At 37.8% G+C, this 15,999-nt stretch overlaps 1 protein-coding gene across 5 annotated transcripts in view; it reads left to right on the forward strand.

Moving 5' to 3' along the window:
• The window catches only part of AP2B1 (adaptor related protein complex 2 subunit beta 1), a 135,315-nt gene that overhangs the window by 77,323 nt on the left and 41,993 nt on the right, over positions 1–15,999 (forward strand). For 4 of the 5 annotated variants that reach the window (XM_053569850.1, XM_053569854.1, XM_053569849.1 and 1 more), the window contains 4 exons: positions 2,515–2,556; positions 3,402–3,548; positions 6,274–6,419; positions 14,966–15,095. In XM_053569850.1, the coding sequence (XP_053425825.1) occupies positions 2,515–2,556; positions 3,402–3,548; positions 6,274–6,419; positions 14,966–15,095 (465 nt within the window). The remainder of the gene's footprint in view (positions 1–2,514; positions 2,557–3,401; positions 3,549–6,273; positions 6,420–14,965; positions 15,096–15,999) is intronic. The other variant, XM_053569853.1, reaches the window with a different exon arrangement.

Below are 15,999 nucleotides of genomic sequence, written 5' to 3' on the forward strand. Positions count from 1 at the left end.
CTGGCCAGAAGGGCAGAGAATGGGTAAAGGCCTTCAGAAAGTTATAAAATCAGGCAGAGCACAGTGGCTCATGTAATCCTAGTGCTCTTGAGAGGCCAGGGAAGAGAATCAGTTGAGCTCAGGAGACCAACCTGAGCGAAAGTGAGAACCCATCTCTACCAAAAATAAAAAAATTAGTCAAGTGTGGGATGCCTGTAGTCCTAGCTACTTGGGAAGCTGAGGCAGGAGGATTGCTTGAGCCTAGGATTTTGAGGTTGCTGTGAGCTAAGCTGATGCCACTGCACTCTATCTGGGGCAACAAAGCTAGACTCTGTCTTCAAAAAAAGTCAAAGAACCACATCCAAAGGATCAGGACAAATGTGCTTTGTAGAGCCCCTTCTGTAGCTTTTGTATTTAGCCTTTTCTTTCCTTTGTTAAAGTTTTTCTCTTTGCTCAATTTTCATTTCTGAGCAGATGAATTTCGTCTGACTCCAAAATAATCTCTGACTCAGTGTTTTCAGCCTTGTCTGTACATTGGAATCAACTGGGGGAGCTTTTCAAAATTCTCATGCCCAGGCTTTACCTCAGAACAATTAAGCTACTATCTTTTGGGGTGACACTCAGGTATCAGTATTTTTTAAAACACTCTCCCCCACTGATTGATTATATTGGTTACCCAAGGTTGAAACTGTAGTTACTGGGACATAATTGGAGTAGTTATTATTCCTCTTAGAGAGGTTAGAGTTAGTCTAAGAAACATCTGAGTTTTTATGAAGGGAAAATTGAAGACCTCTCATAATCAAACTGCCTTTTGCCTTTTGCAAATCAGATTATTATTATTATTTTTTTTTTTTTGACACATACCTACCCTGGTCACTAGACTACTCACTCTTCTTGATCAGGTATGCTTTCTCAGACTTTGTTCATGCTGTTTGAAAGATGACCTTCCCTTATTTTTCTTCTTCATAATTTTTCCCATCATAATTCCGCTTTATACCTCTCTGACGTGTTTGTTTGGATAAAAGGAATTTAATGCTTTTCAGATGTCATGCTGCAGATATGTGCCATTATAGAACTAGGGAGGAAGCAAATGTGTAATACCTTTTCTGTTTGCTTTTACATTTTTCCAGTTACTCAAATTCTTGGCTGGGATGACCTTTTTATTTAAGTATGTGATTTTCATCCCAAGTTCAACCATTAAGTAGTCTTCAGGAAACAGATTCTGGAAATGCTGGCGGTGTGGTTTGGAGTAATCTATAGTTTAGTGCATAGCATGCTTGCTAATGCCAGTTATGAAGCACTCGCCAGGTTTATTTTCTGTAACATTTAAAGAGACTTTTGTTATAGACTTTTCACTTTTTTTGAGTATTTAATATTTTCAGATTTTATACACTATCTGTTCATTGAGAAAATAAATAATTCCTGTTTCTCAAATCCTAAAGGTGCGATATAATTTTGGTTTTTAACACAATTATAGCTATCTCCAAATTTCTGTCATTAAATGACAGATAATAAAGGAAAGTGTGTTTAGAGCAGACAAGATATTTGATGATTCAAGCAGGTGTTCTAGTGAGAACTGGGGAAGAAGCAAACGTGTGACTGTAGGGCAAACAGTAGTTTTCAAACAGTGCCATTAGTTGTACGTGTTTGACATTTCTTACATGCTAGCTGTTTTCAGTTTTAGTTCTTTTTTAATGTTTTTGTCATGGAGTACTGACTTCAGGGTGAATTATACTTAGCAGGATCCTGAGGGGGAAAAAAGCAACACTAAGACCATGTGGAATTATTTTCCCATCAGCTAGCTAACTCATTCTGATTTCCTAATACTTAGTATTCTTTTAAGTGATCTACTCCAAATAAATCCCAGTATTTCTTCTTAGTAGTATTGACTGTGAGAGGGATTTGAAGCACTGCATGCCTCCCTACTTCTTCTCCAGGTAGGATATATCTCTATCCCAGATATTTTCTTTCTTAGGAATGTCCTAAACTCTAAAAATCACTTTGCTTCACCTGTAATTTTTGAAGCTTGAAATTGTAGTTCAATACTAGTTTGGTTCCCACCTTTTCAGTAGGGCAGCAGGTTTTTTAGATCAGGTACGTTTTTTAGTTTTTCTTTGCTTTTCTTCCCTCATACCCTTTAAGTTTCCTTTTAGAGAAAAAATAAAATATGAACTATATTCAAAACATTGCTGCTTGGGGGTAGAGCTTCTTAGAATATGCAAACTCTTTATGTCTTGTTTGGGTTTGTGCCTATGTAACCCAGGGGAAAGATTGGATCTGAAACATCCCTGAGATGTCCCAGCTCCATCTTCTGTCCAAGTTTTTTCAAAACCCACACACTTGTCACTGCCACCACTTGGTTCCCCTAATACATATTTCTTTGCAATCTAGAATTTCTTTAGGCTTTGGGAGACGAGTTGAATGGCATGTATTTCTAGCAACTTCATAGAGCAATTTGTAGGTTCTATATGGGCATCTAGTACTTAGCTAAATGAACTCTACCTCTCTCTCTCCTCTCTTCTTTCTCTCTTTCAGCTTGGCAGTGACCTTGGCGGGGGCATTGGAGGAAGTCCGGCAGTAAGTGCCATCCGTTTTTTTCACCATGGGAAGCACTGCCCTCTGTTTGATGCCTTTCCTATGTACACATTATCAGACCAGCCACTGCTGCTATCTAGCACTGCACACCAGAAGCTCTATTATAGTATCGGAGGAGTAGAAAGTAGTACAGGATTACTTGGAATCTTTGGGGTCATGTACTACATGTGATATTAGGGACATCTTTAGAGATTAGTTCTCTGGTGCCTATAGAGGTCTTTGTTTTTCTGACATTAAAGAGCTAAAGGAAATGGAATCTCCCATCTTGGTTGGAGAATGCTCTTATTCCCTGCTATCTAGAAGAAGTTGAGTCAGGTGGACTCAGTGACATTCTCCTTGTAAATGAGTTAGTTTAGGGGGTGTGAATGTCCATCTCCCTAGGAGAGCTTCCTATTAGTATATATACCTAAATGGGGAAGTAAGACTTTGCTGAACCAGAGTGGAAGTGGAACTGCTATTTAAGTCGGTTGCTTCTACCCTTTCTTTAGAAACAGACTCCCCCTTTTATGAGGATATCTGTAGGCCTTTTGCGCAGAATCATGGAAGCTAAAATTGGAAACAAACACACAAAATCTTGGATCACTGTGTTCCTGTATCCTACTGAGTACTTTCTCTTGATAAACTTTTAAAGCATGTGTGTATTCTATCAGTAATGAAAAAATAACTGTGCTGATCAAAAAAGACAAAGATAATACTATTTGACTCCTATGAATATAATTATGATTTCTTTAATTGATTTATCAATAGTGCTAAAATACATAGCAACATCTTAAGGACTATTAATCTGCTCTTCCTCATCTTTCCCTTCCCTTTTTTTCTTCCCACAGGTGGGACAATCTTTCATCCCTTCATCAGTGCCTGCAACATTTGCTCCTTCACCTACTCCTGCTGTGGTCAGCAGTGGTCTGAATGACCTGTTTGAACTGTCCACAGGAATTGGCATGGCACCTGGTGGATATGTGGCTCCTAAGGCTGTAAGTAAAGAGCTGGCATTGCAATACTTTCTTTCTTTCTTTTCTTTCTTTGTCTCAAGCTGTCGCCCCGGTTAGAGTGCCGTAGCGTCATGGCTCACAGCAATCTCCAATTCTTGGACTCAGGCAGTCCTCTTGCCTCAGTCCCCCCCCCCCCCCAAGCACAGATAGAGTCTTTCGTTTGTTTAGGCTAGTCTCAAACTTGTGAGCTCAAGCAATCCACCCACCTTGGCCTCCCAGAGTGTTAGGATTATAGGTGTGAGCCACCATGCCAGGCGTGCAATACTTTCTTAATGGACAGGACCCAAATCATTTCACTTCTTTTTTTTTTTTTTTTTTTTTTTTAATTGGACGAGATGGAGTTGTATTATTTATTTATTTATTTATTTATTTTTTTTGTGGTTTTTTTTTTGGCCGGGGCTGGGTTTGAACCCACCACCTCTGGCATATGGGACTGGCGCCCTACTCACTGAGCCACAAGTGCCACCCATCATTTCACTTCTAACAGTTGTTTTCCTTCCACTGTAATAAATCTTAATGGACAGGACCCAAATCATTTCACTTCTAACAGTTGTTTTCCTTCCACTGGTAATAAATCCCTTGTTCTGGAGGAATTAGAGGGCAATGAAAGGTGGCTTCAAACTTAGAAATAGGAATCACCAATAGCATCCTTGTTAGACATTCTTATATTAGACTTACAGTTGGAGATATTAAGTATTTGAGTTTCATTTTCATGTTTAGAAATATTGTCTAGTTAGTCAACATTGAAATCAATCACTGAAAATCTGCTATATGGTATACCCGCAGGTATGAAAGTACAGTAGAGAGAGTGACATTTTTACTTCATTCCTTCTATTCCCCTTTCCTTATTGGTATTACATGTGGATTCTAGAGCACCGTTGCTCACATTTCATTTTCATGGATTTTTTTTTTTTTTTATACTTTTGTAGAGTTCTGACTTAGGTTTGTGCCATTGGCGCTCTTCTTGCTTGTCTCAACCTTGCTTGGTATAACTCAGATTGAAATTCCAGAGGGGAAACTCACTGTTAATGAATCTCATTTAAGTGTTTGGGAAAAGCCCCAAGTTTGATAGGCTAACCTTTATATAATTTTGTCTTTCTGAGGATCATCATAGCTGGTTGCTTCCAGAATTCTCTGCCTGCTCATCTGACTCCCTATAGAGGATTCCTGCTGTGGACATGTAGACCAGTTATCCATTCTAAGAGTCACAGCCGTGCACATAACAGCTATTGCATAGAATAACCAAAAATATGTTTCAAAACTGAGCCATAGTGTTTTGGCACAACTCAATACTTTTGTTGTAAAGTTTGCTGTATTGAATACTTGGTATTATCCTCACACAGTTTTAATTATTAATTAAAATGTTATCTAATGTACTTGATTACTAACTTAAAGGTAATACATACAAATTTAAATAATACAGAGATATAATTTGGAAAATTATGTCTCCCTACCCCTACTTCCCCATATATAGCCACTGTTAACTTTCTTATATGTCCTTCCAAAGAAAAGGAAAAGATCATGCCTGTAACCTATATGTTTGTATCCTTTGAAAAGACTTTGTTAATGGGATATACTGTTTTGCACCTTGGTTTTTTCCTACCACATTCTTTTGAATAGCTGTATCCCCTGAATTGATGTACCATAATTTGTTTAATTATTCCTCTGTTAATAGACATTTTTAGTTTATTCCCTGGCCCTCTCTCTACTCTTTTCTTGTGGCTGAGTATATTATGATTATTCTCCACACACAGACTCTTTGGTATTCTGTCTTAGATCAGTGGTTCTCAACCTTCCTAATGCCACGACTCTTTAATATAGTTCCTCATGTTGTGGTGACTCCCAACCATAAAACAATTTTTGTTGCTATTTCATAACTGTAATTTTGCTACTGTTATGAATCATAATGTAAATATCTGATATGATGTATTTAGGTGACCCCTGTGAAAGGGTCCTTTGATCCCCAAAGGGGTCGTGACCCACAGGTTGAGAACCACTGTCTTAGATGGTTGTAGTTGTTCATGAACTTCCTAATATCTTTTTTTTTCTTTCTTTCTTTTTTTTTTTTTTCTGGTACAGGCTAGGAGTATCAAAGCTTCTGGGACCAGGAGTAGGTAATGAATGAGATAGAGTAGGCATTCAAAATATTTAAGTAACAGATGAGGATTTACTATTTACCAGAAACTGCAACAAGAGTTAAAAATATACATTACACATGGTCCATACCCTTAGAGAGATTACTGATAATGGCTTTGGATAGTAACCATGAAAATGTCTTCAAAGATAGTAGGCATGCTGTTTTCATTAATTGATTCCGTGTCTTCTCTTTAAAAACTTTTTTACCAAAACTAATACAAAAACACATTATATGCATTGGAATTTCTCTTTTCCGTGTGTGTGTGTCTCACACACATATATACATCTGGTAGCAGTATTCAAAAGTAGTAAAATGACCAAATTGAACAGAAGGTAGTAGGAGAAGAGGCGAGAGTGTTCCAGACTATTTTTTTGGTTCTCGAATAATTGAGAATGATCTCAGAATTCAGAAAGACTTTATACAGAGCCTTTTGCGTTGACTTGATACTTACAGTATAGAAATCGCCATAATTGCCTAAACAAGTGAAATCTTAATGTCATCTTTGTTAAAAAATAGATAGCATCTAGATAAATAGTATCTGGTTCTATTTTGATTTATGTTGTCTTTCAGGTTTGGCTACCTGCAGTAAAGGCTAAAGGCTTAGAGATTTCAGGAACATTTACTCACCGTCAAGGACACATCTATATGGAAATGAACTTCACCAACAAAGCTCTGCAGCATATGACAGACTTTGCGATCCAGTTTAACAAGAACAGGTAAGACATCTGAGTCCCCAGCTTAATGTTGAGACAATAATGTACTTACATGCAACAAGCCAATGTTCTGTTTAACAATGTGTAAAAACTCAATTGTTAGCAGACCGTGGCTTTCGCAAGTCGGTTCACTTGTCAGCCTCAACCCTGGAGACACTAGGGAATTTTGTTGGGAAATTTATCCATATGAATTGAAGAAACCACAACTTAATGTGTTAAGGGATTCCAGGACTAGAATGTTTTTAATAAAATCTGGTTATTCATTCAACAAATAACTGTTTAGCATTTCTGTGCCAGACATTTCTAAGTACTTGGTCTAGGGAGTGAACCAAACAAAGTGCCTGACTGAAGTTCACATTTGGTAGGAAAAATGAGTGTACTTTGGTTGGTGTCAGATAAATGCAAGGCAGTGTACATGTTAACTAAACATCACATACAGGTTGACAATCTGGTTTTAGCAATGCTTTCTCTACCTTAGTAATGAAGCGAGCATGAAGAAGTAAACGCTAATGTCTTATACTTCTGAAATATCAGTGATTTTTATTGAATTTTATGGTTCAGGAATCTAGCTGCTGGACTTTAATAGCAGATCCATTCTTTTGTAAATACAAAATGTTCAACCTTGCCTATAGCAAAGTAGTAATTGGACTCTTACAGCAGAATTTAAAAAATTGGTCAATGACAGTTTGCATCAGTGACAGTGATTTATTTCTCATCATTTATAAGTAGTTTTGTACTCTGGATTTGAAAGTGTGGCATGTTAGAAATCATTTAAGTATCTAGAAAATGTGTTTCTCCTTCTTCAACACCAGTTATGTCTCTAGCCACATTGTGGGGAGCTGACCCTGTTAAAGGCTAAGACTGTTGGGAAGATAGGTAGTAGGTAGGTAGATAGGATAGGTAGTTTAGATAGATAGATAGGCCAAGCCTATTGAGAGAATCTGTTGTCGTAAGGGAAATTTACATACTCTCTACATTTGTCTCTTATTTATCTTTGCTTTTTTTTTTTTTTTTTTTTAATTAAAGACAAAGTCTTTCTCTGTCACCCCACCTAGAATGCAATGGCATCATTATACACAGCTCACTGCAACCTCGAACTCTTGGGATCAAGGAATCTTCCTTGCCTCAGCCTCCCAAATACCTGGGATTATAGGCTCATGTCACTGTGTCTGCTAATTTTTCTGTTTTTGCTAGAGACAGAGTCTTGTTTTTGCTCTCGTTCAGGTTGTGCTTTTTTTCTCTTTTTTAAAGTTGTTCTGATACTTAGTAAGGTTTGCATTTAATATTTTTGTTGGCTAGTTAAGCATATTCCTTTATAAAACAACCTTATACCCTGGTCTCTTTAGTCTATTGATTTCCTTCTGTGAGTAACATATCTTCCACTCCTCCCACTATCTAACATTAGCAGTACAGTCTTTGGGTTTCCTTGTATGTTTTTAAGTGTGCTTCCAGTAACTCTTTTTTTTTTTTTTTTTTTGTGGAGACGGAGTCTCACTTAATTGCCCTCGGTACAGTGCCGTGGCGTCACACAGCTCACAGCAACCTCCAACTCCTGGGCTTAGGCCATTCTCCTGCCTCAGCCTCCCGAGTAGCTGGGACTACAGGCGCCCGCCACAACGCCCGGCTAGTTTTTTTTTTTTTTTTTGGTTGCAGCTTGCCCGGGGCTGGGTTTGAACCTGCCACCCTCGGCATATGGGGCTGGCGCCCTGCTCACTGAGCCACAGGCGCCGCCCAGTAACTCTTAAGTAAATAAACCTCTACTACTTGATTTGTCATCGTCGAATTCCCCACCCATTAAGGCAAATGAGACCAAGAACTTCTACATTTCACCTACTTGTCCCTTCTAACTTTTGAAAATTGTTCCATTCCTACAGTTTCATTGTTTTACCTTTGTCACTGTCTTTATTTGTCCTGGAATTGTGTTCAATGTGAGTTCTTTAAATTTTGACTGTCTTTTTTTTGGATGTCTTCTAGTAAGTTCATCATAAAAGGTTCATGTAAACAATATTCCTTGACTTTTCTTACATTGTCAAAACCGACCTTTATGTTTAATATTTCTTTTTTTTTTTTTTTTTTTATTGTTGGGGATTCATTGAGGGTACAATAAGCCAGGTTACACTGATTGCAATTGTTAGTTAAAGTCCCTCTTGCAATTTCTTTTTTTTTTTTTTTTAATTAATTTTTTTTTGTTGCAGTTTTGGCCAGGGTCGGGTTTGAACCTGCCACCCTTGGTATGTGGGACTAGTGCCCTACTCCCTGAGCCACAGGTACCACCCATGTTTAATATTTCTTGATTTGAACTCTTAAAGTGTTTTTTTTACAATGTCTTTTGTTATTAAATGTTCCCAAGAAAAAGTTACCAGCTTGATTTATTTTTTTCATATAAATGATTTGATTATATTGTGTGGCTGACCAAAGTTTTAAAGTTTAATAATTTTACTAGGATATTCTCAATGTTGACCAATTGTACTTTTTCTTAGAATAAGATATGCTGTTTCCATAAGTACAGTGAAGTATCTAATTTCAAGAAAGTTTTCAGGGATTATATATTTAAACTTTTATTCTGTTCCATTGTTTTGATTTTCTTTTTTGGAGTTTCCAATTATGCATTTATTGGTTCTTCTTTGTCTGCTTCTCTGTGTACTATTTCCCCTCTAAACTTTCTTAAAAGGTAACATTGCAATTGGTTGATAAGTGTCTGAAGTTTCTTCTAACATTCAATTTCTGCCTCTTTCTTTTTTCCTTGAAATTAATCTATAGAAGAAATTAGGTCTTTTACCTGTTGATTTTGCTGATTACATCTGTAAATCAGAGGCTAATCTATATGGACTTAATTAGATTTAAGCATGATCTTCTGGCAGAAATACTTAATGATTGGTGGTAATCTCAAATCCTGTTTCCTCTTTTATTTTTTCTTATTTCTATTCTCCATGTCTCTTACTGTGTTTACTCTGATGTCCATTCCCTTCTTCTTTGTAAGTCAGTCTTTTTGTCACTATATCTGTGCCTTTTCTATAATACTTTATAAATGAAATTACATAACATGGAGTCTTATCTCTAGTTTCTTTCATTTCACATACTGCTTTTGAGATGCGTTGTGTCAGTAGTCTTTTTCCAATTTATTGCTAAGTAGTATTCCATTAATGAATATAATACCATGGTTGTTCACCAGTTGTTGGAATTTGGGGTTGTTTCCAGTTTTATCTTTATGAGTAATGCTTCTGTGAACATTTGTATGCAAATCCACGTGTGTTTGTACATTTTCAATTTTCCTAGGTGAATAGGAATGGCACTGCTGGGCCATATGGTAAGTGAGAGAGTTGTAGCTGTTTCACATCCTCACCGATTTTATCCATTCTTGTGGGATGTAGTAGTGTTTCGTTTGGATTTGTATTTTCCTAATGTTCTATATTTTCTGAGTAAACAAGTCCTTTGTTAGATATATGCATTGCAAATGTTTATTCTAAGTCTGTGGCTTGCCTTTATTTTTCTTAATATTGTCTTTCAAAAAACAAGTTTTTAATAAAATCCAATTTATCATTTTTTTCTTTTTATAGTTTATGCTTTCTGTGTTCTAAGAAATCTGCCTAACCCATTTTTCTGCTTTTTAATATAAGTGTTATAATTTTAGCTCCTATGTATTTAGTTGTATAATCCATTTTTGAAGAATTTTTTAAATACGATGTGAAGATTGAATGTAAACTTTTTTCCATAGTAGGTCTTAAAATCACATGGTGTGAATCTTCCAAATTTGCCCTTTTTTTTTCCAAAAATTATTTTGTTTAAATTCAGTTCTTTACATTTCCTGTGAATTTTAGAATCAACTTGTTGATTTCTATAAAAAAAAGTCTGCTTAGATTTTGATTGGGTTTGCAGAATATGTAGATTAATGTGAGAGAAAATTGACATCTAAACAATCTAATCCATTGCCATGGTATGTGTGCAATGTTTTCTAATTCTCCATCTATTCAGACCTTGCGCATCTTTTGTCAGATTTAATTATTTCATTTTTTTATGTTATGGTAAATAGTATTTATTTTAATTTTTGATTTAAAAGTATATAGAAATAGAATTTTTTGTATATTGAACTTGTATCCTGCAATTTTGTTAAGCTCAGTATTTAGCCTTTTTGTAAATTTCTTATGCCTTTCTACATAGATAAATCATGTTATTTATGAATATGAGTTTTAATATAAGTACTAAGTTTACCATATTAATGTTATTTATGAATACGAGTTTTATCTTTTCCTATTCAATCTTGTGCCTTTTATTTCTTTTTCTTGCCTTATTGTGCTAACTAAAACTAGTACATGTTGAGTTGAAGTGCTGAGAAAAGTGTTCTAATTCTTTCGGGTGAAGCAGTCTTTCACAATTAAGTGAGTTTCATGGAGGTTGAGGAAGTTCCTAGTTGGCAGAGTTTTATGAATGGTTTTTAAATTTTGTTATATGCTTCTTCTGCATTTATTGAGATGATTATGAGAGGTTTTCTTTTAGCCTATTAATATAATGGGTTACCTCAAATGATTTTTTTTTTTCCCTCCCCAGTTTCTGGTTTGAACCCGTCACCTCCGGCATTTGGAGCCAACGCCCTACTCCATTGAGCAACAGGCGCCACCCCTCATTTAAAAATGATTTTTTAAAATATTAAACACATCTTGCATTCTTGGTATAAATAAGTCCTATGTGGTCAGTATATGTTATCTTTTTTATGTATTGCTAGATTTGATTGGCTAAAATTTTGTCGAGTATTTTTTTTTTTTTTTTTTTTTGTAGAGACAGAGTCTCACTGTACCGCCCTTGGGTAGAGTGCCGTGGCGTCACACGGCTCACAGCAACCTCTAACTCTTGGGCTTACGCGATTCTCTTGCCTCAGCCTCCCGAGCAACTGGGACTACAGGCGCCCACCACAACGCCCGGCTATTTTTTATTTTTGTTGCAGTTTGGCCGGGGCTGGGTTTGAACCCTCCACCCTCGGCATATGGGGCCGGCGCCCCACTCACTGAGCCACAGGCGCCGCCAATTGTCGAGTATTTTTATATCTGTGTTCATAATACATAGTCTTCATTTCTGACACTTTCATTATTTTTATTATTTCTTTCCTGAGTTGGATTGACTCCCCTTCATCTTTTCCTGTTATCTCACCCTTTTCCTGTTGTTGACTCACGGTATCTGGTCATCTCTTCTCAGGGTGCTTTCTCTATTATTGTGTGTTCTTTCTTGTGTGTTCTACCATTGCTTCACTACGTTTTGTTTTGTTTTTTTCCTTATGAACAAATGGTTCATAATTTCCTTTATTTGAAAGGAATAATGGAAAGTTATTTTCAAGTATGTTTTATATGTCATTAGAGAAGTTGTACTGCTATCTTTTCACTTTTTTTTGTAATAATGCCTTTGAATAGTTGATAGGTTTATACCACTTTGATACTCATATTTGAGTAAGTTGGAATTTGCAGGACTAGCTATTAGCCGGAGAGTCCCATAGATCTGAAAAGGAAGATAGGCCAGAGTAGAATTTTAGGCTTTGCTGCTCAAGATCTTACTATGGTGTAGTCACAACTCCTTTGCCTCTCAGAACCTAATTTAACTCAAGGGTTTGTTTGTTTTTTGTTTTAGAGTCGGAGTCTCACTATGTCGCCCTTGGTAGAGTGCTGTGGTGTCACAGCTCACAGCAACCTCAAACTCTTGGGCTTAAGTGATTCTCTTGCCTCAGCCTCCCAAGTAGCTGGGACTACAGGCTCCTGCCACAATGTCCAGTTATTTTTTGGTTGCAGTTATCGTTGTTGTTTAGCAGGCCTGGGCCCCGGCCTCGAACCCGCCAGCTTCAGCATATGTGGCTGGTGCCCTACTCACTGTGATATAGTTGCTGAGCCAACTCGAGGGTTTTTTATTCCAGTCCTGGGCACTTTAGATTCCTTTGCTGGTCTCCGCCTCCAAGCTCTGTTTTCCTAGTCTTTTATTTCCTCTTCTAAAAGATGGTGCTTTTGGGCGGTGCATGTGGCTCAAAGAATAGGGCACCGGCCCCATATGCCTGAGGTGGCAGTTTCAAACCCAGCCCTGGCCAGAAACTGGGGGGAAAAAAGTGGTGCTTTTTGAACTTTCTCACCTCCAGGGTACTCCCGACCCCTGTGGACTTTCTACTTTTATTTTTCTTTTTCACCTTGCTCATGTGAGGTCTGACATACCTCACTGCTGAATATCACTACAGTCACTGTCTAAGTACACCCCAGGGGAGGCTAAGTACTGACACCAGTGCATAGTCCACGCTTCAAAGCAGTTTTAGAACTCTTTCCTGGGACGACCATCATCATACAGCACACAAAAACACGCAACAATAATAATGAATGCCATTCAGCAAGATACAACCACATGTGAACACTGAACACAGATAGGAGACATTGATACTCCAAAGTTATGAAACCTTACCAACTTTTTTGTACATTGCTGCCTACATAAGCTCACAGTGGCAATTTCGCAACTTTAATCGTCAGACCTTGCGTGATAACAGCTCTGATGGTCATGCCAGAAAGAGTTCCAAATTGCTTTGAAGGAGGAACTAGGCACTGGCATTGGTGCGTATCTTCCCAAGGGGAGTACTTTGAAGGTGACCGTAGTAATAATCAACAATGAGGTCACTTTTTCCTAGGATGAGTTTACGAACTTAATTGTCAGACCTCATATGTTTGCTCCCTATTTGATCTTAGTTCTGTCCACAGCAGTTTGCACTTGGAATGGGGCTGTCTTCTGAGAACGGATACTTGCTGTCAGTCTTTGAGGTCTACTGCTGCTAGTTTCCTCTGGATTCCCTGTGTCTTCCTAGCATGGAAGGTGAAATTGTAGATTTATCGGGATTTCCCCCTCTCCTTTGTTCTCTCTGTATGGTTTCCAAGATTAGTGGGAAGGTTCAGAACTGTTCTGGTGCCATGTTTCTATCCTCGTATTAACTTAATGACATAGTTTTGCTAACTATGAGAGCAAGATAAAAAGAACAAAATGCCTTTTGACCTGTGAGTTTTTGCCCCTAAATGAGTGATGTGAATTCTCAGGATCATTTCATTATTACAGTAGAAAATTCTAAGGTATAGTTTATCTAGGAAAGGAAAATATTTCTTTTTTTTTTTTTTGTAGCCACTTTATGGCCCTCGGTAGAGTGCTGTGGCATCACACAGCTCACAGCAACCTCCAACTCCTGGGCTTAAGCGATTCTCTTGCCTCAGCCTCCCGAGTAGCTGGGACTACAGGCGCCTGCCACAACGCCCAGCTATTTTTTGGTTGCAGTTTGGCCGGGGCCGGGTTTGAACCCGCCACCCTCGGTATATTGGGCCGGCGCCATATCAACTGAGCCACAGGTGCTGCCCGGAAAATATTTCTTTAGCCATTCTGACTTTTGAAAGAAACACTATCTATTTAAACTCTTCAGCTGTTTTATAAGCATCTGTCCTGTCTTCCTTCTTGAGGCTATTTAGAACATAAATTCAATATAAATTTGTATCATTTTGTTTGTTATGCTTCTGGGACAACTTAGTCCATAGAGGGGCCTTATGTTTCTTAGACTATCTGCTCTCTTGCTTATGTTTTTTTCTCTATATTACTTCAGACTGGGGCTGAGTTTTGGGTTCCCTTTTTGTTTTTTGTTTTTTTTTTTTTTTTTGAGACAGTCATCTTATGTCACCCTCATGGCATCACAGTTCACAGCAACGTCAAACTCCTCTTGCCTCAGCCTCCCAAGTAGCTAGGACTACAGGTACCCACCACAAAGCCTGGCTATTTTTTTGTGATAGTTGTCATTGTTTGGCAGGCCTGGGCTGGGTTCGAACCTGCCACCTCTGGTGTATGTGGCTGGCGCCCTAGCTGCTGAGCTATAGGCACCGAGTCTTTTTTTTTTTTCTTCCAAATCTCTACCATTCCGGTAGTGTTCTTGAACAGTCTGTCTTTGAGAAGTCAAATTGGTGGGTAGGTGCCTGCCTTAGGCTTAAAAAGTGGTTGTTTGACTCTACCATTTATCCTAGTCATTTGGAATACATAAGCCACTCACTGCATTTAGACTGTTCTTTCCCAGAGATAAATTATGTCCTATGTAAGTGAACAAAAAAGAAAGAAAATGCGAGTTTCAGTAAATAATCCTCTGGGCTCAATGAAACAGGTTATTAAGCTAGAGTAATAACAATTTATTGTACTTTTCTCTTTATAGAATGGAAATTCTTAAATCTTTCTACCAAATATTATCTAAGGAAAGATTTATTTTTAAAAGATACTTATTAAACCTGTCCCTTAAGTAACATGATAAAAAGAGAATAAGCTTTCAAAATTATAACACTAGCAAAGCAGTTCTGTACTTGTGTTTTCTCCTTCCTCAGATCCATTTAATGAGAAACAGAGGTTATGTAACCAATGTTATGGCAAGTTGGAATTGAGCACCTTGGTTCCTCCTTTTCCTTCCATTTAATTGTATCAAAAATTTTATTTCCTTTACATAGAATAAAAAGCCAAAGATGTGGCTAGATCCTGCCTCTTAGTTAATCTCTATGATTTTTTTTTATCCTCTCTCCTAGCTTTGGTGTCATCCCTAGCACTCCTCTCGCCATCCATACACCACTGATGCCAAACCAGAGCATTGATATCTCCCTGCCTCTCAACACTTTGGGCCCAGTCATGAAGATGGAACCTCTAAATAATCTGCAGGTCAGAGTTTTACTTCAGTCAAGTGATATAAGTTGATATCTTGCCATTTTCATTTACATGTAAAACAACACCTCTTTCTTTCTTTCATTAGAATTGTTCACGGAATAGGGTTTGAAAGAAATCTTTGCAGAGAAGAGTTTTGTTTTGTTTTCTTTTGTTTTGGAGAAGAAAAGTCATGCATTGACATAAAAAGATTCTTCTTATTTACACATTTTTTTCTTTACAACTTTCATAGCAATTTGAATGTCATTGATATAAAAATAGATTTCAGAGGGGAGTTAATATGGAGATTATCTTTGAACTATACTACAAGTAGCTACGTTGTTTGCATTTAAATGCCTCCCTCTGTTAGCACATATCTCTGAGAAGGGTAGCAGCATCTTAGAGGAGCTGAGTATGACTTTATTTGGCCTACAAGAGCCCCTTGATCTGGAAAATGTTGCATTTTTTAGACTGCTTGAGTACTAGCTTAGAGTTTCATTCAGTTTTCATCTACCTTGAATTTTCCTTTGAAATATAAACCTTCTGGGGTTCAAGCAGCATGAAGGCAGAGTAGTCAGCTCAGAAGGTGAAGCAGTATTAGTACAGATAAAAGCCCTTGAGACTGTGGTTTTAATGCTCACAAGGACGGGGAGACAGCCTTGGGCCAACCTGAGGTATCGAGGAACAACTCCCTCAGTGAAAGGGGAAATTAGAAAAATGTTTTTGGCTCAGCGCCTGTAGCTCAAGAGGCTAAGGCACCAGCCACATACACCAGAGCTAGTGGGTTTGAATCCAGCTCGGGCCTGCCAAACAACAATGACAACTACAATCAAAAAATAGCCGAGCATTGTGGTGGGTGCCTGTAGTCCTAGCTACTTGGGAGGCTGAGACAAGAGAATCGCTTAAGCCCAAGAGTTTGAGG

This window comes from Nycticebus coucang, chromosome 18 (assembly GCF_027406575.1).
Source record: "Nycticebus coucang isolate mNycCou1 chromosome 18, mNycCou1.pri, whole genome shotgun sequence".
In the NCBI taxonomy this organism is placed as follows: domain Eukaryota; kingdom Metazoa; phylum Chordata; class Mammalia; order Primates; family Lorisidae; genus Nycticebus; species Nycticebus coucang.